We start from the raw sequence: 27,510 nt of genomic DNA, 5'->3' as shown, positions 1-27,510 counted from the left end.
TCTTGAATCTAAATATCACTACATGCTAGAGCTGATTATGCATCATCGGTTCCTCATCATCACATAAATTTATAAATATAGAAGCCTTAGTCACTGGTTTGTACTCTGAATCCAAACGCTGCTGCAGGGTTTCACTTTATTGGCCTATATTTCTATATTTAGAGCTGATACACTCTGCGTAATGGGTGACACTGAGTGGGTTTTTAGGTCAGAAGTCAATGCACTGAAAAACAACGTAGTATATGCATCACACAGTGCAACAACAAATCAATTAGTCATCAACTAATAAACTCATGGTAGCGTATTAGGATAACTGATTTCTCAATTTGAGCTGTTTTTTTCAAGAAAGAGAAGCCTAAATTCTGTGATTGCAGCTTCTTAAATGTGAATATTTTCTGATTTATTTCTTCCTCTATGTCACCAAATGGAATATTTTTAGGTTATCTGTCATCTTGGGCTTTAGTCATCACTGACATTTTATATACTGAAGATATTTGGAAACTTCACCTTGGATATTGGGATATCTATGAGGCTATTTTTGACTTTGTTTAACCTTTTATTCACAGAGTGATTCACCAATCACCAGTCCCTCCCAGCCCCAAGTTTGGCCCCAATTAAGAACGAACATCTGAATACTGGGATCACGCAGCATCGTCTGACCGGGGATGGAGATGAAGGGAGGATATTGGGATCTCAAAATTAATATTCGGATACCACCGTAGCGACTGAATTCGGATATTCGGGTCCAGCCCTACTTAAAACATCGCAACTTAAATCGCAATTTTTTAGAAAAGCTGCTGTGAAATCAGGTATTTTAGGCCGCAACAATCTAAAAAAGCCCACGAAATCCTGGAGAGACTGAATTACAGTCATCCCTTGCCATTTAGCAGTTCATTTTGTTCAGTCTCACTGTATTGCAGATTTTAAATTGTATACATCTAATTTTGTATTGCGGATTTTTCGCTGTATTGCGGATTTTGTGGTATATAGGTATTCTTATATATTTATTAGTTTAATAATTTTTGCGGTAAAAAAAGCATTTTCTAGCCCAATAAACTGAAAACAAGTCAAAAAAATCCCTTGTGTAGCAGCGTTCAGCATCTCTCTTTGTCCATTTCACACTGAGGTCTGATCGCTGAGCGTAATGTTGCTCTGCTGTGTTGTGTTTTTTATTTATTTCAAGCCCTATGATGTTGATCAAACGGACTGCACCTTCTAAGGCTTCTGGCACTGAAACCAAGCGCCAGAGGAAGATGCTTACCATCGCAGACAATTAGAAAACTACGTAGAAAATGTTTAAGAGCATAGGAGGTGTTTATAAGAGTGTGGGGAGGGTTTATAAAGCCTTAATATATATATATAAAAATAATAAAATAAACATAAGGTCGATACTATATAGCTATCACAGGGGATTCTGGAACCTCACCCTCTACCTGAAAAGTAGCAGTAATGAAGATAATCATTAGATTCCAATCAGTCACTTTGTACTGAGTCTTTCTCCTTCTGCTGAGTCCATTGATTTCTGTTCATGAATTAAAAATCAGACCTGAAATTATTTAATAGAATCAAATATTCATCCATGACCAGATTAGGTGTGGATCACAGATTTGAGGTTTAAAACCTGCAAGACGCCTGAAGCGCCAGCAGCTGACCCTGCCCAGAGCTGTCCGACACACACATGAACACACACAGTGGTAGCAGACATGCGTTGTGTATAAATATTTAGCGTAGATTCATCCGTCTGCACAGAACACATCTCTGCCGCTCATGTTTGGTCAACCTCTCTCTCCTGAGTAATGTTTGTTGTCTCTGTCGGTGTGTTCGGTGGAAGGACAGCAAATACTGCCAACAAACCACAGGAAAACTCTCTCTGTCTCAGATTATCATAACAGGAGAATTTAAAGCTTCAAAAGGTACATAGCAGACGTTGTCGTCAAGATAAACTAGATTTGTTTGTTATCTTTACCTGAGCAATAACCATGTGGAGGCAGGACGGGTGTGTTTTAAAGACTCAGTGATACACTGTGAAACATCCAAGAATACTTTAAATGCTTTTAGTTTATTTCCACCAACACACAGTGGATCCAAACCCCCCGTTCCATTCAATAATAGATGTGTTCACCGGCTCTGTATAATTCATGGGCTGGTGTCTGTAATGGAACAGAGCAGCTGAAGGCAGGAAGCTGCAGCCGTCCTCACCACTGCTCTGAGTAGTTCACTCCTCTGGGATCAATACACTTATCAATAATCGGATTCCAGGTCAGAGGAGTCGGTGTTGACGTCTGTCTGTCTCAGGAAATCACCGTCAACATGCAACAGATCAGTGAGCAGCAGTTTCAGGCTGTCAAATCTACTGTTGTCTGAGGTGACAAACAGCACAGAGCTGCATCACACAAACAACAAGCTGAGCAACAGTTTTTACTGCTTCAACTCCCCTTTCATTTAATTACTAAGGAATATCTGCGTGAACAGTCAAAAGGTTTCCATAAAACAGGGCGGAGGTCTCCAGATATGCTCCCATCTCACTAAACTGTTATTGGTTGGTGTTGCTTTCATCAGGAGAAAAGCACTTCATCAGCAGAATTCCAGGTTTAATATATTACTGTTCATTTAGTATTACAATTTAATTAATCTAATTAATTACAGGCTTTGTAGTGAATCAAATCACAATATTTGACACAATAAACAAAGCTTTTCATCTCAAATAAATTTTAGTTGGCGACTGAATGGATGAATAGACATATACGTGAACTTAAACAACAAAAACATTTGTTTCATTTGTATTTATCTGCATTTTTCATCTATCTACTATAATCACAGATTACTGGAAACTTAAAGAGCAATTATAGCAATTATATTTAATATTTTAAGGCTTTCTGTAAATTTAAGCACTTTCAGTGTTCTGAAAAGTGGTCTATTATGGGATGGCTAAACCGTCTGTCAGGACTGTCATAGCTAAGGTATGGTGCGTCGCCCCAGAGCTCATTTGCATAAGCTAATTCCATTTATGCAAATGCAGCACAAACTTTTGTTAAACGTCTAAACTAGCCGTCGTTGAACTAAAACCAGGACAGATTCAGCAGCTTCAGAAGTACTTTTTACTGAACGGTAATAAAAGAGACGGTTTGCGACCAAGCCGCCATGTTGGTCTGACCTTTCTGCACTGATTGTGTTCTGTGCTTCTTCTTCATGGCTGGAAAACAGACTCTAGGTTCATTACTGCCACCTACTGGGCTGGAGTGTTCATCAATGTTACCAGTGTGCCAGAAATCAAGGAACTGAGAAAGGTGAGATTAAATGCGTTATTTTTTTAATGCGTTATTTTTCCTGTAACTAGTTCATCGTAATTAACGCGTTTAAGTCCCAGCCCTAATTATTTTTTCATTTTTCACAATTTTGAACAGGCCCTACCTGATTGAGACTACTAGGTCTAACTCACTAAACGTTTTCTGAATGTTGCAGCACCAACGACTTCCTTAAATCATGTCAGAAAAATCGGCAGTTTGACTGGTCTTCACACCTGCAATAATAGGATTTTTTTGGCCACTCAGACTTATTATGCAATAAGAGAACAAGTTGTGAACACAGCATCTACATGTTGTTGAACATGTCAGCAAACATCCAGAAATTCTGGAGCAATATAATCATTCATTCTGAGTTGTGTTTGTGAAGAATCTAAATCCAACATTGACTGTGTTTCACTCAGTATTCTGGTCTCTACCACGGTTTTTCATTGCTCAGAAGAAGTCTATAGTGTATCAAAGGTAAACATACTAAATCCCCAATGAACCCTGACATGCATGACTGATTGGACCCTACACTCTTCCATAAGTGGGTCAAAATGACCCCTATCAGAATCATTGTGTTTCTATGGTTAAGAATAATCATTTGTATTATTGTTTGTATTCTATTTCTGTCCACACAAGAATGATTTCTTGTTTGAAATCTGTTTATTTTTCACTTTTTAACAGATTTTGAAAATTTTGATGATTGAAAAAGAAGATATTACACAGAACAGCAACAGAAGAATGTCAACATCCATTTTGCTGACATTTTCCCACTCTTTTCCTCTAATTGTTGTTACTCTCTGTCCCTCGAAGTTTGTGCTTCACCTCTTGTATGATATCAGTGATAAAGACCTTGAGGTAGTAATGGAAATACTACAATTTCTTTAAAAGCATAAAAGGTGATTTAAAATTTAAATGGAGTGATATCAAAAACATGTTTTTTTGAAGAATAGCTGGAATATGAAATGATAAAAACTTTTCATTCCAAGGATACTGCAAGAAAACGACCTCACTGGGTCATTTTTGACCCACTTATGCATCTAAGGGTTAACAAAACTGTATTTTGTTTGATTCTTTTGGTTTTTATTGTCAGTTCTTATCATTTGAGCGCCGATTATGTCCTTTCTGTGCTAGTTAAACTTCTGAACGTGTGCCTCTACCCTCTACGTAGAAAAATGCTGTCCTGCTGTGCAGAGCAGCCTCGCCTCCATCACAAGGTTTCAGCTGAGCGAACATGATGAGGCTCTGCATGGAGGAAAACCTCTGAGCTCAGCAGTCAGGTGACAACGACTTGTTGATAGAAAAACATGCTATAAAAGACGCACTGAAAGACGGTGATCTAACCATTCAAGACACGTCATGTGCTCCTGTTTCATCTATTTTCAATCACGCAAATAAAAACAGTAGTTAGAGTAAAAAGGAATAGAAGTGAATTGACTGTTTGTGACCGACCTGCAGCAGCAGCTCCCCTTCAGAAACCCGTCTGTCTGCACATCCAGCCGTCTTGCTGCCATTGTTACCGTCGCTGCTCTTGTTAATGCCATTGGACAGCTGGTTCTTCAACGCCACTGCAGAAACAAGGAAAAGTTAGGGATTTGTTTACTCACAGGAGTCTGGCATTATGTTTTAGAACTCTTCCCAAATTCCTCATATCTGTACATATCCATACGTATCTTTATTTTTAGCCTTACTGTACGTTTATGTTTCTTCTCTTACTTCTTCCATTCCTTCATCTAGCTGCTGCAACATTTCCCCTGTTAGAGTTCAATAAAGCCTATGTTATGCTATCTTAATATCCTAAAAAAGAAGCTGAAATTGTTCATTTCGGTGTTGCATGTAGAGGTTGAATTTCACCAGAAATACAGAGGGAGTAACACCTACAACCAGTGGGAAGAAGGGGAAGAGTAACGCTTATGGCAAAGACAGAGAATCACAGAACAAGTGGAAAAAAACATCAGGGCAACGGACAGAATGAAAGATGCTGAATATTTAGTGTTTTACTTCATTATTAAATACTATTTCTTTCAAAGTTTATTGTGACTGAAGTGCTTCCTGTACAGTCAGGCGAACAAACAGCCCCAGGGGGTAGTTTCTCCGTGACCTCCAACCCTCGAGACAAAACATGGAGGCCAGCAATGTGCCTTAGAGCCTGGGGATACAATCTGACTGAGTGGACCCAGTCTGGAGGAAACAAAGACGTTTTTCTGAAGCAGCAGTGGAGACGTTAATGGAAGAGGAAGTCTGTGACAATGCCGAGGCCGAAGGTTGGGCCAGTTAAACTGTTTGGTCTGATCGCGACCCAGATTCCCCACAGGGATCAATAAAGCTCCATGGCATGTCTTTATTATCCTGAATGGAGGCGTTGCGTTTACCAGCCTCGTGGTAATTGCATCAAGTCAGACTAAAGTTAGGATTTTTGATGAACTTCATTAAAAGTTGCTCATGTGAGGAACTGGACACTATTTATAGGTTTATTACAATGAATAAGTACAACAACTTGGCATTTATAAGTTCTGTTCCTGCCTCTGAAGGTATTTTTAGCTATGTATTGTCAGCACAGAGTCATTGAGGTTGAATGATTAATGACAAAACCAGTGATTTAAATGGACTGCTGTTGAAGTAGTGACTTGAACTAAAAAATGACTCCTTCCAGAGCTGCCAAACCTTTGTGTGCTGGTGACTCAGTGTAGTGAAAGCTCACAATGCAAAGAGAGAGCAAAAAAAAAAAAGCATGTCGACTATCAATAATTAAGAGTTCAAAGTGGTGGAAGGGGTATATTTGCATCCTGACGTCACAAACGGGAGCCGGTGGCAAGAAAAAACACCCCGAGGCGGCGTGAGGAGGAGGGGAAGGGACATCTGTTGGCAAAACAGGGCGACGAGGACACCAACAGCCCATAAAAACATCACAACAGACGCTTTTCAGTGCTCCGGCTCGATGCACGGAGGCACAAAGGAAGCGTACGTAAAGAAAACAGAAGTCTGAGTGAAGACATCCAGCAGAGACACATGTGGACAGTCCAAGTCAATAATGTGCTTCTAACTCTATTACTCATATTTCTGCGTCAGAAATGTGGCAAATGTGTGTAAAATGGCCAAAACAAAAGTCTTAAACCAGAAATGCTTCACACACAAAGTATAAAAACGTATTCATCTGGACCTCAGCTGTGTTTATTTCTGTATATCTGCACATATCTGTGTTTATTTGTGTGCATAAGTGAATTTCTGCATCCATCTGTGCCTGTCTGTATATAATTACTTGTGTATATCCGTGTATAGAGTGTATAATTATGTATTTCTGTGCACATCTGTGTGTATCTGTGCTCAATGAGGGCTGAACAATTTCAGGAAAACGTCTAATCGCAACGTTTCTGTCAGATGCTGCAATACAACTTGCCATGTACTTATTTAAAGTCGGCTCAATAATCACTACGTAACGTATTTACAACATGTGATGGAGCATGACCACATGTGATACCATCACAAGCGTGACTGTGAATTTGTCACACCACTGATGAGATAGTTCAACATGCTGCTGGGTCAAATACACCGTTGATAGTTTATGCTGATAGCTACGCTTTGAATTGTTCAACCCTAATCTGGGCACAGATTCTAAATCCTGTGCATATTTCTCTTTATAACTGTGCATATCTGGGTGTAAAAATGTGTATTTCTCTATATATCTGTGTGACAAGCATGCATCTGTTCATAACTGTGTATATGTATATATATATATATATATATATCTTAGTGTAAGTTTATATAACTGTGCATATCTGCACATCAGCACATTGTTACTAGAGCTAAATGTGAGGCGTTCAAATGTCTTCTTCTGTCCAGAAATGTGCTCAAAACTGAAATATATACAGTATTCTGTGATAAAAATAAAATAAAGCCAAAACTAGCACATTCAAGAAGCTCAAACCAGCAGAAGTTTGCTTGATAAATGACGAAAAACAAAATCTTCACCCAGTTATTTGTATTTTTCTAGATTAACTGACTATAAGTGAACAAAGAATGCTATAAAATTATGACTGAATAAACTCCTCGCTAGATACAAAACAAAAAGTAATCAGGAGCAGGTTTCAAATGTTAATATAAATAAACTCGACTGCACATGTCGCCTTCAGCTTCCTCATTTCCGAACCCAACTTGACCCAGAAAAATGACGATCGATAAAAGCATTAAGCATCAGCTCACAAAAGCAAAACCCTAAAACCCGGTCAGAGGTCATTGTTTCATTTTGACAGCTGAACACAACAACTGCAGATGAGAGACCAGCTGACAGCAGCAGGATGATGATATAAACAATGACCCGTCTAATCCAGCGTCTCATCCCCCAACACTCCGCCTTCACAGGCTGTGTGACCCAAATGAATTTTTCAAAGGTTCAGTCGAGTGCAGCAGAGACGACGGCAGGAGAGCATCTCCCAGATGAGCAAAACAGAGCCAAATGTCTGCAAACTGCCACGTGTTTGTGGGTGTTGGGCTTAAAGACGTTTGAGTTAAATATTCATGACGGACCTCGAATTGTTTCAGTGCCTCTCTGTCCGTCTGTCCCGCCTAAAATAGCAGTTTAACACTAGAACTTACTGGAATAGATTCAAATGTAGAGAAACAAATGAGCGAATCTGAGGTCAGTGGCATGATGTGGGGCTGTGGTGTTACACAACATAAAACACACACATGAACGAGTCGGAACAGAGCAACAACACAAAACCAGCACATGTGACGGAGGCAGAAAATAAGAGAAAATACAATGTTGTTGTATTACATAAGTCAGCTCTAATCTGCTTAGAGTGTGAGGCAGATGGCTGCACACAGACACACACACACACACACACACACACACACACACACACACACACACACACACCAGTCCGCCCACTAACCTTCCAACTGGATATTATGAGTAAATATGAATGAACTCAGATCAGCTTTGTGGTGAAAGGCTGAGTTTCTCCTTGATCTTCATTTTAACCAGACGTCCTGAATGCAGCATCCACACACACATCAAAGCTTCCAGCACATTTCATGTTTTTTCTTCTCCTGCGTTTGCTGCTTCATGATGTAGAATAAAGACTAACGTTGAAAGAGACAACTGGAGAGCTTGAAGGGAAGGTTTGGGAAAGCTAAAAGTTCGCTGAGTGTTTGTGACCAATGACCGAATGGCAGCCGACAAACATCACAGGATTCATGTCTGTAAATGTAAAACACTGAAACCTGAGGAGGAGAAAATGAAAAAGCTGCACTGGATCATTCTCCTTGTAAATGTATTTAGAGATATTTCACTTCTTAACCCTCATCAGTACACCATGCAGACCCCAGGGGGAAATAACTTGTCATATTTTTTTATCTACAAGTTGGATTTTTCAGTTCCTTTAGGTAGCTATCACCCACATAGTTGCCATCACATAAACCAAAGCTTATTTGATCGCAGCCAGGTTTGTGGCGTAGATATAAAAAAATCATCCAGACCCCAGCCTGACTGTGCATCTTTTATTTATGTGTGTTTGTGTTGTGTTGATCTTGTGATGGCTGCTTCAGTTGCATTGTGTTTCATTTTAATTCAGGAGTTCTTACACTAACATTGTAAGCAACACATGTCAGTAATCATCAATAGTGATTTCATTGTTTCTTTCACATTTGTATCTACAGACGACACGTTTTAGCAAAATATGCATTGAGAGGATATTGACAGGTACAGAAATATGAAACAGATGGAATACTACTGGAGTCCAGCTGGACCCCAAGTGTACAGATTAATGTACTGATGAGGGTTAAACCTGAGTTAACTCTACTGTTGTCTTCACTTATGGGCACCCAAAAAATATTGTTTCTTTGTCTGAAAAAAATTCAGCAAAAAAATTACCCAAATTTCTGAAAATCTGCAAAACCTTCAGGAAGAAAATTTCAGTAATTCCTTTTATTTTAAAAAAATCCCAAAAATTTGGCAAGAAAATTCTTGTAAATATTTTCAAAAAATGAGTAAAAATCCTCAAAAAAATCCTAAAAATATCCAAAATGATTACATATATATCAGTAAAACTTCTAATATTTTCTTTAAGAACATTCACATAAAAATCAACCAAAATCCAGCGAATTTCGCTAGATTTTGGTTGATTTTTATGTGAATGTTCTTAAGAAACATTTTTAACATTTCTTTTTTTTCCACCAAAAAATGTTCAAATATTTCCCAAAAATGTAAAAATGTGGACATCAGAAGTTTCACTGTGAAAATATTTTTGTCCCACATTTTAAAACTTTAAAACGGATCAATTTGACCCACAGGACGACACGAGGGTTAAAACAAGACAAATTTATCTCATTTCCATCAACATATAAAAAACACAGTTTCAAACAAGAGTTTTGCAAACTCCTTAGCGGCAACTAATTATTTTGTATTTCTAATTAATCTATCTATGATTTTCTCAATCAACAGATTAGTTGTTTTGTCAATAAAATGTCAAAAAATGTAAAAAAAAAATCCAAAATGATGTCATCAGACAAAGATATTCGGTTTACTGTAACAGAGGACGGACAAAAACAGGAATATTCATATTTAAGACGCTGGAATCAGAGAGTTTTGACTTTTTTTTCCTTTAAAAAATACTCAAATTGACATCGAACTAGTGAGTGATTAATCTAATGTTTGCCAACTGATGGATTAATGGTTGCAGCTCTACTCCTGAGCTGTGTCTGATTATAAAAATACGTTGTTCGAGTGCATCGGTCTAAATATAAAAACAGGCCAATAAAATAAAAGCCTGCAGCAGTGTTTTGGACTCATCGTCTATAGCAGCGACTAAGGCTTCTATAAATTCATGTGATGATGTTGTACATAATCAGTTTAAGCATGTGGAATTATTAGAGCGCTGTGGAATTGATGTATTTTTCTAACTAGATGTGATGTACTTAGTTCTCTTCAAAAGATCCATAAAGCGTCCAGGAGTGGATTATCCCGCCGTGTTTTTATTCCTGGAGGCTTTCATCTCCTCCCTGCTCCTCAGACCTACATCGCTGAGTGGCTGAGGACTTTAGAACGAAGGTCATTGGACGTCCACGGGTGAGAGGAGCCGACCTACAATACGTTTCTGCTGTGCTGCTATATTAGCTGAGCGGTGGGTCGTTCAGGGTTCAGATGGAGTCGGGTCTGCAGGTCTGGTTCTGCAGGGCCGGCATGTGACGCCGAGGTGTGATGGGCTTTTTATCACACGTCCGGGTTGGTGTTTCGCACACTTTTAGGCTGACGTTTCAGGGGACGAACATGCAGCGAAGTCTTCAAATACAGCTGAAGACAAAATTATTAACCCCCCCCATGGAATTTTAGGTTTCTTTCAAAAAATTCACAAGTGCTGTTAAACAGATGAAGGAATTTTTACCACAATTTTTCCAAACATCCTAGTTTTATTTTGGATGCTTACATTATTTTACTCTGGACACAGAAACACAATTATTTAACAAAAACCCAAAAACTACCAGGGTCAAAATGATTAGCCCCCTTCAGAACTGACCTTTTTAATGAGCCAAAACACAAACCACTGCTGTGCAATCATGTGTTTTAACTTTGTAATGATCACAGCTTGGAATCAGTCAATCAATCGAGTTAAAACTGGGGGTCGTCCTTCACTTTACACACAGTATGAAAACTTCATTAAGGATTTGAGCTGTCACTGGAGAAAGCTTCATGCCAAAATAAAAGAAATCAGTTTAGACTTGAGATAAAGAATTGTTGATGCTTCCAAAGCAGGAGGAGGGTCTACAAAGTTATCACAGTGTTTCCAGAAGTGGACTGAGAAGTATCATCAAGACATGCAAAGACAGACACACAGTACAGAACAAGTCTGGCAGAGGGAGGAGGCCAAAGGTTTCAAAGATTCTGGAAAGAAAACTTGTGAGAGGTGTGTCTAAAGATGCTAGAACAACCACCAGAACACTAGTTAATGACTTAGAGAAGTCAGGAGTTGTAGCATCAAAGAAGACAGTCACTGAAGTCCACTAAAGAAATGGACTGAACCCTCCACTTCTACAGAAGAGACACCTTCAACCAGACTGAAGTCTGCTCAGGACAACCTGGAGAAAGACTGTGAAGACTGGAAGTGTGTCCTTTGGTCAGATGAGACCAAACTAGAGACAATATGTTTGGAGAAAGAAGGAGCGGCGTAGGACCCAAAGAACACCGTCCCCACAGTTAAACACGGTGGTGGCAGTATCATGCTGTTGGATGCTTCACAGCGTCTGGAACTGGGAATCAAGTTGTCAAGGTTGAAGGAATCATGAAGAAAGAAAGATATATGAAGATTTTGAAAGAAAACCTCCAGCAGTCAGCTGCTAAACTGGGTCTGGGTTGTCGCTTTGTCTTCCAACATGACAACGACTCAAAGCTTATGTTGTGGTGAAGATCTACCTCCAGAAGACCAAAGTGAACGTTACTGACTGACCTGCACAAAGTCCTGATTGGAATCCCATTGAAAATGTGTGTGGTCAACTGAAGACCAGGGTCCAGCAGAAGACCATCAGATCTGGAGCAGCTTGAGACGTTTGCCAAAGAAGAATGGGCTGGAATTCCTCAATAGATGTCAGAGACTTGATACAAACTACAACAAACGACTGCGAGCTGTTACCCAGCAAAAAGGAAACACAACTGACTACTAGAATCAATTAGGTCCTACTCTGACTGGTCCTAGCAGAAACCAGTGCTTGCAAACGGTTCCGAGGTACGTACTGAATCTGCACAAACCAGCACTTAGGGAATGGATACACTTTCTCCTCTGCAGTCTGAATGAAAGCAGTAGGTTGCAAATTCACGACAATAGGTGTCAAGGGGTTAATTTAGAGCACTGTGACACATGCATTTTTAAAAAAGGCTTAAAAAATAAATCAAAAACAAACAGAAAGCAGCTGATTGGACACATTGGCGCTGCTTAAACGCTGAAGTGCGACGTCAAACCTTCAAACTAACAAAGCAAAATAAAGCTACAGTAAATAAATCAGTGAGAAAACACATCAACAAATAGTAGTTCCTGGACTGGATCTATGAGTAGAGGTTTGCTATGTTTGAGAGGAGAAGACTGCTACTCAACAAGGACAGAACAAAAATGGCGTTTGCTGTCGTCCTCTGCAAGTTTGACCAATCAGCAGCATGGAGCCCTGTGCAGCTCAAACAACAAGAGCTGTTCTTCCCCAAAAACAGACCTGAAAAAGGTCCTGCAGGTGTAGTTTTAAAAGTGAGAATGCACAGAGGTTAAGGTCACCCAAAAACAGCCCACGAGGTCCTGCAGTAGAAAATAAATTTAAGGTTTTAAGAAACAACTTGACATGCAGCATCATCGCTAAAGATCTTTACAGAAAGTGTTCTTGTTTTAGAAGTGAATAAATACGTTTAGCTCGTCAGATTCAGCTGATGATCAACAGGAGCTCTAATTAAACACACTGAGGTTGTTGTTAATCAGTGGAAGCCTGTTTTAAACCCCTCAACTTGTCCAAACTTTATCCAACTGAACCTGCAGACTGAGACTCCCAGATTCAATGACATTAAAGGATTTTCCGGCTGAACATATTTCTAAAGGCTGTTTGTTGTTTTTGGACAGACGTACAATCTGCTTTTAATAGCAAATCTGTGAACACATTCGAGACTGCCAAACACACACACACACACACACCTACATCACAAAATCCATCTGCTATGCCCGTAAGCTTGTTAACTCCTCGACAAATCCAATCCTCTGCACTCTACCGCTTCTTAAACGGAGTCTGAATCGCAGAGATCCCAGACGTAGAGGTCACGACCTCCAAACCCTGCACCATCGCCCAAAGCACCACCAGCCACCGTCACGTTGCAGCCACGTCTAAAAACACACCCCCACCGTCCAAGAACTAACATTTGGCTTCCCTCTGCTGTAGAAATCCTTCTGGCTGAATTATTAACAGCAAGCAGCTGCTGAGTTACACTCTGAGAGGCTGTATGGACCCAAATAGAAAAGCCTGCGAATGACAACAGGAAAAACCAACATCCAGGCAAAGGATGCGTCAGATTTGTAGCTCTAAATGGTGGGATTTTCAGGGACAAATGCCACTTTCTCCCTGAAAAAGCTGCACCGTGAGACTTTTCACAGCAATGTTGTTGACTTTTCAAAGCCATTTCAGTCTTAAAACACTGCAGATTCCACCTCAAACACACCTCTGCATTGAATCTTTCAACTTCTTCGCTGTCTTGCACTTAGATGTGGGCCTTAAACGCACCTTCCCAACTCAATACAAGCTTCTCAGATCTCAACAGAACCTTTTCTGAACCTCGGCCTCCAGAAAGCCTCTCTGACCTTATCTCCGTTCACGTAAAACCTTCCAGCTCCGTCTCTTCCTGTGTGTCTGCGGCTCGTTTCTGATGTGTGAAAAGCTGTTTCAGTATTTCAGCAGCCGGGGAAGAAAAGGCTATTTTGAATGTCCAGACTGACATTTACCAGCTTCTCGTTCTTTATTTATCTGTCTCAGTTTCAGGATTCATCTCCGTCACCACTTTTAAACCACGGCCCATGCTGCCAGAGCGGTTTCCAATCAGTCGTACGCTGCTTCCACTTGTGTTGCGTTTACTTCTTCACGCTTCCCTACCTGAGAAGAAGCTTTTGGTGCGCAGGTAGCTGACGCTGAGCCTCAGGATGGACAGTTTGTCCAGGCTGGAGATGACGTCTTCAGGGAAGGGCAGCAGGCTGGCGAGCCGGTCCAGCTCCGAGTTCAGCCGGTCCCGGTGCCGTTTGGACGGGTTGGACTTGACGCCTTCAGCAGGGGTCGGTTTGACTCTGGACATGAGGACATTTGACATGTTTTTCACCCACGAGTGAATATTTATCACCTCAGGAGTGTCACAAAAAGAGCTGTACTGGTATATGTGTGGGGTATATACTGGTTATATATTCTCCTAAAGCAGATTTAATACAAAATATTGGTTTACAAAAACAGAGAAAAGCAGCATATTATCATTTTAAGATGCTGTAGCCAGGATTGGTTTTGTTTGAAATGTAATTTACACAATTAATGCTGAATCAAATCAGCTGACGACTAATGACCAGCAGCAAAATACGAGAAAATATGAAATGACTTCTTCACAAACTACGACCTGGAAGTGACACATACAGATTTCTCACGTTTGTTTTCATGTATTTATCTGTCATGTCTGAAATGTCATTTACATTTTTAATATTTAATCAAATCAGCTGACAATTAATGATCAGAATCAGTCGTATGATTTTTGCAAAATATAAAAAAAAATCCCAAATTACTTCTTAGTTCCCACTAAAATGTTGTTATTTACTTATTTCCCATTCAAAATCACTACAAAAACAGAAAAAAGCAGCATATGATCATTTTAAGATGCTGTAGCCAGGATTGTTTATGTTTCAAATGTAATTTACACAATTAATATTTAATCAGAACAGCTGACGATTAATGATCACAATCAGTAGTAGGATGTTTCTGGGGTGTTTTTTTTTTTTTGGTAAATATGAAGAAATATGAAATTACTTCTTCCCAAATTACAACCTGAAAGTTATCGTTCCCACTGAAGTTTTATTTACAAATTTCTCGCATTTGTTTTCATGTATTTATATGTCATGTTTGAAATGTAATTTAATATTTAATAAAATCAGCTGATGATTAATGATCAGAATCAGCACCAGGATGTTTTTTGAGCAAATGCAAACAAATCCAAAATAACTTCTTCACAAATTATGACCTGAAAGTTATCGGTCCCACTGAAATTTTGTTATTTACAGATTTCTCACTTTTGTGTTCATGTATTTGTATGTCATCTTTGAAATGTTATTTACATTTTTAATATTTAATCAAATCAACTGATGATTAATGACCAGAGACAGTAGCATTTTTTATTTTTTTTTGCAAATTACTTCTTCACAAATTATGATCGTTCCCACCTTTGCTTTCATGTATTTATATGTCATATTAATCGGATCCCAAAAGGCTGACATTGGTGTCCAAAGTCATACACAATATCATCACGTATTATATAGTGAAGGACCTGAATTAATATCAGAAAGATTATACATGGTCATATATTGATATCAAGAGTCAACATTGGCTAAAAAAATGTTCATAATGGGCTATTTCCACAACAAAAAAAGATCTTTCGTATGAATGCTGGAAAGTTTGAGATCTTTATGAATAGGTCTCATTAACGGTAGCTGTTGATTAGAGTCTAATAAATGATTGAACAGAGTAAAATGTGAAGAAAAGCTCTTTAATAAAGGGTTTTAAACATATTGTAATGTCGCCAGAGACACATTTTAAATGATTATTTTCACCCACAGTAATGATAAATGATGCTTGCAACTCCATTAATAGTGTGTTTATTTGGTGTCTGCATGCTGGTTGTTGCTGCTAAATGGATGGGAAGTGCAGTTCAGTGTAACTAATAGGTCTTAAATAATTAGAATTAGTGTCACCGGTGGATGAAGACACTTTAAATAACGTGTTTATTGTTTTGGTTTTTTTGCTAACTTACCCTTTCTGCGCCGGTTTTCTCCGTTTGCGTCCAGCATACATGTTGTTGTTCCTTTATTCTCACTGCAGTAAATCCATTACCGTGCGTCCAGTAGAAACCGTCCCGTAGAAACCAGCGGCTCTCCCGGTAATCACCGGTATGTGATGCATCCGTTTCCACCGAGCGGACGCAGGACGCGGCTGTAAGCTAGCGGTAAACACGGCGCTGCTGTACGAAAACACCGCTAAAACTTGGACCAAAGCGCTAATTCTCAGCCCGGGCAAACGGAAAGACGCAAAACAGACGCTACAGGTGAACAAAAACGCCGTGAACTCCCGGTGAAGCGCACCGAGTAAAGCTCCCGGTGAGGAACGGTAAAGTAGCGACGGTGCTCGCTCCGGTTATCCCGTCCATGGCGCGCCGCCGAGCCGTCAAATCCCGCGGACGCTCCGCAATTTAAAAAGAAGAAGAAGAAAATGAGCCCCTTTAAGCTTCACATCCTGTTCGAGAACTTGTCACCAAAACGCGGTAAGCCGGTAAAGTTCCCCCTCTCCTCCCGGTGCTCTCTTCCTGGTGCTCTCCTCTCTCTTCCCGGTGCTCTCTGCGCCGTTCCGACCAGAGCGCGCCTGCCGGGCACTGATTTGACGTCGGGAGCGCGCAGGAGGTCAAAGGTGACGTAGAGAGAAAATAACGTTCGAGTTTTTGAATTTTAAAATAACGGTACGTTTAAACAAAAATAATTAAAACTTAATACAATCTACCTAAAACCTGTTTTAATATGTTAATAGACATTAAAAAATCTGGTGTAATTTTACCCATATTTGCCTACAGTGATTTCTACAGCAGTTGAGAAATAATTTATTTCTGTACATTTAAGTAAAAACACACAAAGTAAGTTTTAAAGGTAAAAACAAGATAATTTTCCTGAATAAATTTTTAAAAAAATATATTTAATTAGTAATAATCAATCAAATCACGACACCCATTTTTGTTCTGCATGAGCACTAGCTAATGTTAGCTAGCACTAAATCACAAGATTTTATTGATTTTTTTCTCACTTAAACTTAACTTAAACTTGAACTACACTTCAGAAAAATGTCTTTATTTTTAGTTATTTTTTTCACATAACGTATATGATTAGTTTCTCTATATTAGACCATTTAACATGATATAAAGTCATCTTGACCAGCTGCAACATTAAAAGCAGCAACTTTCAGTTTTTTGTTTTTTTTTTAAACTTATTTTTCTCATTGGTATGATTTGTTTGTGCATATGAAAGAAATTAACACGATATAAAGTAAAAAAAACTTGAATGTTATAATATTAATAATAATTAGTACTATATTATTATCATTATATTACAACATATTAAAAATATATATATATAAACATTCTTTTGTAAATAAAAATATGTTTTTGTAAATATATAAGATTTAAGATTTTTTTAATATAAATATAAAAAGATTTTTTTTACTACATGTACATGTACTACAGCAGTTTATTTTACTACATCTATTTACAGCTACATTTATTTTTTTATTAGAAATATTAATATATAATTAGATATATTTTTGTATTTAGGACTGATTTCTATATACATCACAAATGAATACTATCTGAAGCTGCCTTTTTTTTTCTTAAACCAAAACATCCCAGGTGGTGTATTTTACATTTTTTTTTAATATAAATTAAAAAAATTAACTGTATGTAAAGTTAAAATTGACATGCCATAACATTAAAATGTGACTTACATGCAAAGTTTTAAATGCATTTTTAGTTTTATCAGTTATTTTATCAATATTATTTCATTTATTTCTATTTATTTCATGGTAAAGCTTTATAATTGAGGATATATTCCTGTTTTCTATTAATTTTTCATTGTAAAACTGGATATAAATGAGCGTTTCAGCTATTTTGTCTGCTTTTATGGTCACGTTTTTCATTTAATGAGGCGACATCGTGGCCAAAAACATCGGCTTTTCTTCCACATTTGGAGACATTTTATATGAACTGGCCTGGCAGTGAAGCGTGTCACAGTCACATAATAAAAACCAGCCTTCTGTGGCCCAGTTTGCAGTGAAAACCATTAAAAGCTTATCTGGGAGCAGACATGAGGGAAAACAGAGTCACACTGTCATCTAGTGGACGCTGGACACCATCATCAGGACGATAATGTTTCAAAAAATATAGAAAAAGCAGCACCTTTTTAACCGATACTTTTTCAAATATTTAATGAGATTTTAAAGCAAATTCCGCCAAAATCGTAGTTAAAAGGTTGAAACCAGTGCAGCGATTGGATCACCTTTAATATAGTGAGCATGTAAAGACCGACTCAAACACAAAATAATAAAAGCAAATAAATCCACAACATTTAATAAGATGCAAAGTTACACAAAAAAAACAAAGCAGGAGGTTACGTATGTTTATGCTGTGCAGAAAATGTACAAAAAATGGTGAGTCAGGTTAAGGCAATACGATATTAAAATACACAATATATGAAAAAAAGACAAATATATATATTTATATACAGTTACACAAAGATACTGCATTCTGGAGTCGAATCAAAAAGTATAATGTTTTCAAAATGTGGAAGCAAGCAACAAAAAAAAAGATATTTATATTCCTATATGGAGAATACTTAGTGAAGAAAAGGTTTAGAAGAGGAGAAGATGCTGCTGCAACGCTTTGGTTTGTACTGAGGGACGATTCCTGCTGAGTTCAGGGAACTGTGAGCACATTTTTACATTATTTTACAGCTGCTTCGGCTCAGTTTTCAGGATGTAGATCTGCTCAAATCTAACCTCTCACTGTCACACTCCATTTCTCAGCTGTAAAAATGTGAATTACAGGCTTCCAGCACAGTAGTATTTACATATTTTACCGTGTTTCTTGAATAAAAATATGATCTCTGTGGTCAACACATACAAAATCAAGTCTCACCGCCATCGTTTCGTCCTGTAAATGTAGAACAAACTATATTTACAGTAACACAGAACACTTTCTGAAGGAATTCTCAGTCTTTTTCATTAAAATATTTATGAATTCCTGCTGCAGACGAGGTTTAATGAAGCGATGTTTGACTGTGTTGCTGTAAAAACTGAGCCAAAGCTTTTGTAAAACACTGTTAGTGGTTTTACCACGTTTCCCAGAATGCCTCAGTCAGATTCCAACTTATGCACATATCGTTCTCATCAACATCCAAGCTGCAAATGAAGCTGATTTTTGGGAACTTTCTAACACATCTGGGTCTATTTCTTTACAATTTGAGTCCAAATAAGCCAGAAAAAAAAAAAAATGGAGAAACGCCACGAAATTCACATAAAAGCAGAGTTCATGATGTCACGTTTACGTCATATGAGACATTTTTTGTTGCAAATTTTAATGTGAGACCCTAAAATATTCACTTGAACAGCAAATCCATTCATTTGAGAGCCTGTGAGTGGAGAATATTTGGCATTTTCTCTATTTTTTGGTGATTTCAGCCACTTTGGATGTTGACGTAAACAATATCTGCCAGCCAGAGTTTATTTCTGTCTGTTAGTGAAAGTTTAAGAGGCGACTACAATCATTCTGTTCTGTTTCTGGCTTTTTTTATTTGCAGAAATTTGGTTCGGTTTTCGTAAAAAAATCCTGAAAATGAACAGCAGGTTCTGTGTCGTCCCTTTGGTATCCTGGAGAATGTAACACCCCAGACTAGTTTTTTGGTTTTTAAATCAAGTATTCGAGCTGCTTGTTTAGAAAAAAGTCCAAACGTCAGATTTCACGGCTCAGTACGGGTCGAGGCTTCTCTCGCAGCGTTTCTTTTCCACCGATCCTGTTGTTTTATTTAAACAAAAAGAGGTCAATTTAAAGGCACTTGAAGTTTTCCATTTTTTTCCTCATTTAAAATGTACAATAGCTGCCTTTGACTGTTTTACTTCTGCTGCCGGACGGCTGGATGATGCTCTGAGCGAGAATAAAGGAGAAACAGGAGAGAGGAGAGGACGGAAGGCTGCTGTGGAAAACGTGGAATCTCATCGGTTTTCATTTTTAGCTTCTTCACACAAAAAACAGGAAATCTGAGGCAGTGCTCAACTATTTTATGTCATTTATCTGTAAAAAATGAGTTGATTTAACCCAGGGGTGTCAAACATGCGGCCTGTGGGCCAAAACCGGCCCTCCAGAGGGTCCATTCCGGACCCTTGTTTCTTTTTGTCTCATTTGTGTAATTTTTCTGTCTTGTTTTTGACCATTTTTTGTCACTTTGTGACTGTTTTTATCAAATTTTTGTGTCTTTTTTTTGTAATGTTTCGTGTCATTTGTCTAATATTTGTAATTTTGTGTCTCATTTTTGTAATATTTTGTCTTGTTTTTGTTGTTTTTCTGCCTTTTTTGTCTGACTTTGTCTCGTTTTGATCATAAAGTAAAATACTACATCGTTCAGTTCCAGATGACTAAATGTTGTGTTCCTTTGTTGACACTGCGATCTGGAAGTTGTAATGTGTAAATGATAAACTGAGGCGTAATGTTGTTTAAATAGCATTTATTATTCTTAAGAAATTTCATGTTGTTTATGTTTTGTAAAAAGATACTTAATTAAATGTGAACATTTTCAGAATGGACTTTTTTGCACTAAAACAAAGGACATATTTGGATTATTTCTAGGTTATCATGCTGTGATTTTACTGGTCACTGGAGATCAAATTGGGCTGAATGTGGAACTAACCTGAACTAAAATGAGTTTGACACTCCTGATTTAAACTCTCTAAGTCTGAATTTGTGCTAATTTGGAGTTAAAGGAATCACATTCTGCTTTGGCAAGACAAACATTTTAAAGGACTAGTGCAAAAAAAAAAAAAAAAAAACGCTCAAAAACTGTCTTTGGTTTCTATCAAATATCGAATGTTGTACAATCAGTTTTAGTTTAAGGCACCATCTGAATTTTGTCGCCCAACAACAAAAAAAAGCAACAAGACAGAAGAAGTATGAAAGAAAAGAAATATAGAGGAGAAAGGAAGCTGGCTCAGTGACAAAGCTTTTAAAATATATAAACAAGCAGCTGTTTTCACTGAATCACTCTTAGTAGGAAGTCATTTTGTTGTGCGCTTCTGATCTGTTTTTCTTTAAAATCATCTTTATACCCTGTCTGCAAAGCAAGTCTCCCTCACTGGGAGAAACAGCAAAGAGTTGAAATGAACCGAGTCCAGACGCATTCTCAAAAGGACAAAAAAACAGCGATGATAATAATAAGAATAAAAAAAAAAAGAAACTATATATTTTATCCTTCTGAGCGTTTGTAGCAGAAATCAGGTGTTTGAGTCGCTGGATCTTTAACTTCTGCATCGATCAGTCCAGTAATCCCAGTTTGGAAATGTCTCAAAACCAGCCCGAACCGATGCGTTTTCCTGGAAACGTCTCGTTTTGTGGCTCCGACTGGTTTGTTCTGAAGCGTAGAAGAGGCTCGTTGCTGCCCCCTGGTGGCCGACATGGACTGAACATCCTTAACCCTCATGTCGTCCTGCGGGTCAAATTGACCCGTTTAAAGTTTGAAAATGTGGAAAAAAAATCATATTTTCACAGTGAAACTTCTGATGTCCACATGTTCAACATTTTGGGGAAATGTTTGAACATTTTTTTGTGGAAAAAAGTAATGTTTCTTAAGAAAACTGGCAAAAAAATCTGCCAAAATTCAGCGAATTTCGCTGGATTTTGGTAGATTTTTTTTTGGTGAATGTACTTAAGAAAATATTGCAAGTTTTACTGATATACACACATAGACAAAATTGTTGGTACCCCTCGGTTAATGAAAGAAAAACCCACAATGGTCACAGAAATCATTTCAATCTGACAAAAGTAATAATAAATTACAATTCTATGAAAATTAACCAATGAAAATCAGACATTGCTTTTGAACAGCAGAATAATTTAAAAAAATAAACTCATGAAACAGGCCTGGACAAAAATGATGGTACCCTAGAAAAGACTGAAAATAATGTGACCATAGGGACATGTTCAATCAAGGTGTGTCCTCTAATTAGCATCACAGGTGTCTACAAACTTGTAATCAGTCAGTCGGCCTATTTATAGGGTTACAGTAGTCACTGTGCTGTTTGGTGACATGGTGTGTACCACACTAAACATGGACCAGAGGAAGCCAAGGAGAGAGTTGTCTCAGGAGATTAGAAAGAAAATTATAGACCAGCATGTTAAAGGTAAAGGCTATAAGACCATCTCCAAGCAGCTTGATGTTCCTGTGACTACAGTTGTACATATTATTCAGAAATTTAAGATCCATGGGACTGTAGCCAACCTCCCTGGATGTGGCCACAGGAGGAACATTGATGACAAATGGAAGAGACGGATAATAGGGATGATAACAAAAGAGCCCAGAACAAGCTCTAAAGACATTAAAGGTGAACTCCAAGGTCCTGTCCACTGTCCCTACTGTGAAACATGGAGGAGCTTCTGTTATGTTCTGGGGCTGCTTTGCTGCATCTGGTACAGGGTGTCTGGAATCTGTGCAGGTACAATGAAATCTCATGACTATCAAGGTATTCTAGAGAGAAATGTGCTGCCCAGTGTCAGAAAGCTTGGTCTCAGTCGCAGGTCATGGGTCTTGCAACAGGATAATGAGCCAAAACACACAACTAGAAACAGCCAAGAATGGCTAAGAGGAAAACATTGGACTATTCTGAAGTGGCCTCTATGAGCCCTGATCTAAATCCTATTGAACATCTGTGGAAGGAGCTGAAACATGGCGTCTGGAGAAGGAACCTTCAAACCTGAGACAACTGGAGCAGTCTGCTGATGAGGAGTGGACCAGAATACCTGCTGAGAGGTGCAGAAGTCTCACTGACAGTTACACTAATGGTTGGATTGCAGTGATTGCCTCAAAAGGTTGTGCAACAAAATATTAAGTTAAGGGTACCATCATTTTTATCCAGGCCTGTTTCATGAGTTTATTTTTTTACAATAATTCTGTTAAACCACAGTTCAAAAGCAATATCTGATTTTCATTGGTTAATTTTCACAGAATTTTTATGTATTATTACTTTTGTCAGATTCAAATTATTTCTATGACCATTGTGGGTTTTTATTTCATTAACCAAGGGGTACAAACAATTTTGTCCATGTGTATATATGTAATCACTTTAGATATTTTTAGGATAATAATAATAATTTTTTGAAAATATTTACAAGAATTTTCTTACCAAATTTGGGGGATTTTTCAAATAAAACTTTTCAGGTAAACGTAAGGAATTATTGGAATTTTTTACATATTTTCCAAAATTTGGGGAATTTTTTGCTGAATTTAGGGATTTTTCTAAATGAAGACAACAGATGGGTTAAAGCAGCTCAGATTACTGCCGTTTCTTTCTGTTTTTGTATTAAAATTTCAATATTTATTCATTTTTATGACGCTTAATTGAGATTTCGGACCACTATCGGGGCTCCAAGTGGACAAATTTGTAGAATTTTTGGCGCTTTTTTTGCCCAAATAAGCGCTGATGATTAACTGAGTGGTCTGGAGCAGCTTTTTTCCACTCATGGCGAACAGTCAGGAGTCATTTTGATTCCCAAACGCCCAAATATTCCAACCGAACAGGTAAAAACCACAGATAATTACTGAGAGATGCAGCCGGGAGAATAAAAGCTCTCATGTGTTGGTGAAACTGCCGGGAAAACGTTTAAATGATCCGATATCTCCTCTTGATTTTGGTGCAATCCAACCAGCTCCGAGAAGAATTCACACTTTTCTTCGTCCAGCTGAACCCTCACAGCTTCCATCACTGTCTCCTCATAAGAAAAATAACTAATAATAATAAAAAGAGGCAGAGAGGCGTCTTGTTGCGTCTCCTCGTCCTTTTCAGGCACATTCTTGTTCTTCAGTCTGCTCCACGTTCTGTTTTAGAGTCTTTCGTTTCTGTTAAAGCCACGTTCTGCCGTCCGGACGTTTTCCTTATTTGTTCTCCGAGTAGCAGGTGTTCCCATTAGGCAGCGACGAGAACGGAAAGCCTCCGTTTCCCACGACCGGATGGTTGTTGATCTGCAAAAAAAGACAGACAAAGATGCTTAACAGCGTCCCGGCATTCACAGACAGGTCATAAATAAAACCTCAGTGATGCTGAAAGTTAAATTTCAATCAGGACAAAGCTTTAAAGGAACAGAAAAACAGATTCAGGCTGCATTCAAGGACGGAAATGTAAAAAAAAAAAAACGTAAAAAGCACAACATCTACTTCATGTACGGCCTCCATCTGTCTTGTTGAGTTCATTTTTGTACAACAAATAACTTTATTTTTGGTCTGTTTTGGATGATTTATGCCACTATAACTGTCATACTGCATAGGACAGTTCTGATTATGTAAATAAACGTGAATATTACATCATTTATCAGAGCCACGAACTGCAAAAACAGAAAGAATAATGAATGTTTGATCTGTTGGGAAAATTAAATACAAAAAATATATATATTTTTGGGGTATTTAATTTTTCTGCCATTTTTGGACAATATTTTTAATATTCTTGGTACATTTCATACATTTTTCTAAAGTGTTTTGGTGCTATTTTACCAACATTTTTCTGACAGTATTTTTCTTAATATTCTTAATATTTTTTAAGGATTTGGTTGATTTTTATACATACATATATATATATATATATATATATATATATATATATACTTATACTTTTTCGATTTAAATTTTTAAAAATATATATTTTTGTAGCATTTCATCATATTTTTTATGTCATTTTGGATCATGAATATTTTTGGCACATTTTTATATTTTTTTTCAACTTTTTTTGTGCTATTTTATCAATATTTTGGTATCTTTTTGAATACTTTTGTGACAATATTTTACTTAATATTCTTAATATTTTTCAGGAATTTGGACGATTTTTTTAGATACATTTTTCTAATCTAAATATATATATAAAAAAACACATATTTTGGACATTATATTATTTTCAGAGCTATAGGCTGAAGTTTGATCAATTTAGGTTTTTCAAACCTATTTTGGATTTTTTTATTTTTTGTATTTCATAATAATTTTTCTGCCATTTTTTGATAATATTATGAATATTTTTGGCAGTTTTTTCCAGGTTTTTTAGTACTATTTTATCAATATTTTGCTATTTTTCTTAATATTCCTAATATTTTTCAGGGATTTGTATGATTTTTTAAAATTTAAAAATATAAACAAATACATCTCTTGGACATTATATTATTTTTCCAGGAGTATAAGTTAAAGATTTTTTTTTTAAACCTACTTTGGAATTCATATGTTTTAGCATTTTTCTTTCTTTTTTTTTTTTTTTTTTTAAAACATTTTTATGTTATTTTTGGGTAATATTCTGAATATTCTTGGTACATTTCATACATTTTTATAAAGTCTTTTGGTGCTATTTTATCAATATTTTTCTGACATATTTTGGTGTTTTTCTTAACAATTTTGTGATTGTAGTTTTCTTAATATTCTTGTTGGGGTTTTTTAGGGATTTGGGGGATATTTTCACTTTATAATGTTTTTTTTTTTATTTATTTAAACGTAGCCAGTCTCGTCCCTTTGGTCTCCTGGAGAATGAAACATCCCAGATGGATTTACTGATTAGTTTTTGGTAGATTATAAAAAAACATTCTAATCATATGTGGAGATATTTAGTCAACACCGGTGACACCTGAGGGAAATTAAAAAGATGAGTTTTTGTAAAATAGTCAAAGAATTTCAACTATTTATCAGAAACTATGAAAACAGAAAGATTTCATTAAAATCACCTCATGTCTAAATTAAAAAAATCACCAAAAATAAATAACTGGAATCTGTAAAAAATAAAAACATAACTGAGTCTCAGTAGAACTTTGAATCCTTCAGTGCTCGAGCTGCGACCAGCAGTCATGACACTAAACTTTGGGGACTGAGGGACGTGAAGTTGGACAGTTTTTACCTGCGTCTGTTCGCTGAAGTTCAGAAACTGCTGCTGCTGCTGCACCAGGAGGCCGTTGGGGTTCAGACCAGCCGCCATCTGACAGGACAGAGACGCCTCGTCGGGGTTTGGGACGGCCGCCATCACCGGCATGGATCCGCCTCCGGGCAGCGCCTCGTAGAAACAGGAAGGCTTGGAGGCGATCTGGTTGGTGGCCGGGTTGATCCGGGCCTGGTTGAGGTGAACTCTGTTTCTGGGCAGCGCTGGGTTTGTGAACATACAGCTTGTAGAAGACGACGCCTCCGAGTCCTGCTGATGAGGAAATGAAGCACCAGAGGTCTCAGCAGTCCTGAACGGCGGCCTGACGTCTCCTGAGACCTGGCTGAGGCAGGAGCCCATCTGTTGGTGTCCAGATGTTAGCAGCTGCTGCTCCAGAGACCAGGACTGTCTCTGAGTGTCAGCGCTCTGAGACTGCAGAGCAAAGTGACCCTGCAAGCAGCCGGACGACGACGGGCCAGAAAAACCCGCTTCATTTGAAATACTGGGGGCGAATGTTTCTACGAAGCTGTCGACCTGGTTGGACAGCGGAGGATTCCACCCGCTGCCCTGGAAGCCGAACACAGGATCAAACTGTCTGCCTGTGTTCTGGTCCTGCAGGCCCATCGGCTGGTTCCTCATCTGGAGATTGTTCTGCATCGGTTGGCCCATCTGGTTGGGATGAATCTGGTGGGAGAAAGATCCGAGGCTGTTGTCCTTGTTGACCTGACAGGAGTCCACCACAGACGGGTTAAAAGTCGCCAGACCTCCGATGTTTCCGGCGGCGCCCAGCTGCAGAGGAGCAGGAAGGCTTTGCTGAAGGTTCTGCTGAAGGTTCTGCTGAAGGCTCTGCTGAAGGCTCTGCTGAAGGTTCTGCTGAATGCTCGGACCGTTTAACCTGGCAGAGCTCAGCTGAGGGAAGTCCATGTGGCTCAGTTTCATGGATCCCAGAGCCGGAGCCGGCCGAGGCACCATCCCGTGCCCTCCGCTTGGCATCAGCTGGTTCTGGGGCTCCAGAGGCCAGCTGAAGGTCTGCTCCCCGGGCTGATCAGGGTCCTGGTTCTGGAGGTCCAGAGAGGACAGGCAGGGAATGTCGTCCAGCTGGTCGGGCAGACTGAAGCCACCCTCCTTCTGGAGCTGCTCCTCCACATAGGTCAGGATGTCGTTGCTGATGATGTCGTTGAGGTCCTCGCTGAACTCGCAGCTGCTGAAGTTCATCTTGAGCAGAGCGCTCTCCCATGTCTTCAGCTCCTCCGGTCCCACGTCCACCGTCTCCGTCAGCTCGCTGTCCCCCAGGATCTGCTGCAGTGTCTCTATCATGTCCTGCATCGTGGCCTCCGCCTTCATCAGGCCTCCGACGGCCGGTTTAGGCGCCATGTCTCCGGGGACGTTGACGGTGGCGTGGGTGTCCTTGAAGGCCACGTCGTTGAGCGAGCTGAGGGTGTTGGCGTTGTTTTCGCAGTAGATGGACTGGTCCTGGCTCAGCATGCAGCCCAGCAGGGAGTCTCGGCTGACGGTGTAGTCGTCCAGCTTCCTCTGCTTGGGAGCCGAGCACGGGTCGGGCATCTCCACGGTCGGAGTCGTGTCGTACAGAACCGCCTCGCCGGTGGTGAAGTTAAACGGAAGCTGCAGCCGTCTGAGGCGAAGCTGCTCTTCTCCTTCTTCATTTCTGCAGGAAAACATGAGTCTGGGTCATTTCAGAAGCAGCCGCCAGGAAGAAAACTAATGCAGCACTGAAACAACTCATCAGTTCAAGAAGGTAACGCAACTTGTTTTTCAAATTCTCCTA

General features: G+C 38.7%; 2 protein-coding genes across 2 annotated transcripts in view; both read right to left on the bottom strand.

Moving 5' to 3' along the window:
• ahr1b (aryl hydrocarbon receptor 1b) overlaps positions 1–16,514 on the bottom strand; it is a 47,952-nt gene extending 31,438 nt beyond the window's left edge. Inside the window, exons 1-3 of the mRNA XM_023294776.3 lie at positions 15,802–16,514; positions 13,896–14,083; positions 4,740–4,855 (exon numbers count right to left, since the gene is read on the bottom strand). Coding sequence (XP_023150544.2) covers positions 4,740–4,855; positions 13,896–14,083; positions 15,802–15,842 — 345 coding nt within the window. The 5' untranslated portion in view covers positions 15,843–16,514. The remainder of the gene's footprint in view (positions 1–4,739; positions 4,856–13,895; positions 14,084–15,801) is intronic.
• A 1,553-nt stretch (positions 16,515–18,067) lies between these two features.
• Positions 18,068–27,510, bottom strand: part of ahr2 (aryl hydrocarbon receptor 2) — a 104,048-nt gene continuing 94,605 nt past the window's right edge. Inside the window, exons 10-11 of the mRNA XM_055008198.1 lie at positions 25,707–27,390; positions 18,068–23,806 (exon numbers count right to left, since the gene is read on the bottom strand). Of these exons, the coding sequence (XP_054864173.1) occupies positions 23,720–23,806; positions 25,707–27,390 (1,771 nt within the window). The 3' untranslated portion in view covers positions 18,068–23,719. The remainder of the gene's footprint in view (positions 23,807–25,706; positions 27,391–27,510) is intronic.

Source organism: Amphiprion ocellaris, chromosome 24, assembly GCF_022539595.1.
Source record: "Amphiprion ocellaris isolate individual 3 ecotype Okinawa chromosome 24, ASM2253959v1, whole genome shotgun sequence".
Classification (NCBI taxonomy): Eukaryota; Metazoa; Chordata; class Actinopteri; family Pomacentridae; genus Amphiprion; species Amphiprion ocellaris.
Note: the sequence above shows the minus strand (reverse complement) of the source record. Positions and strands in the feature narration are given on the sequence as shown.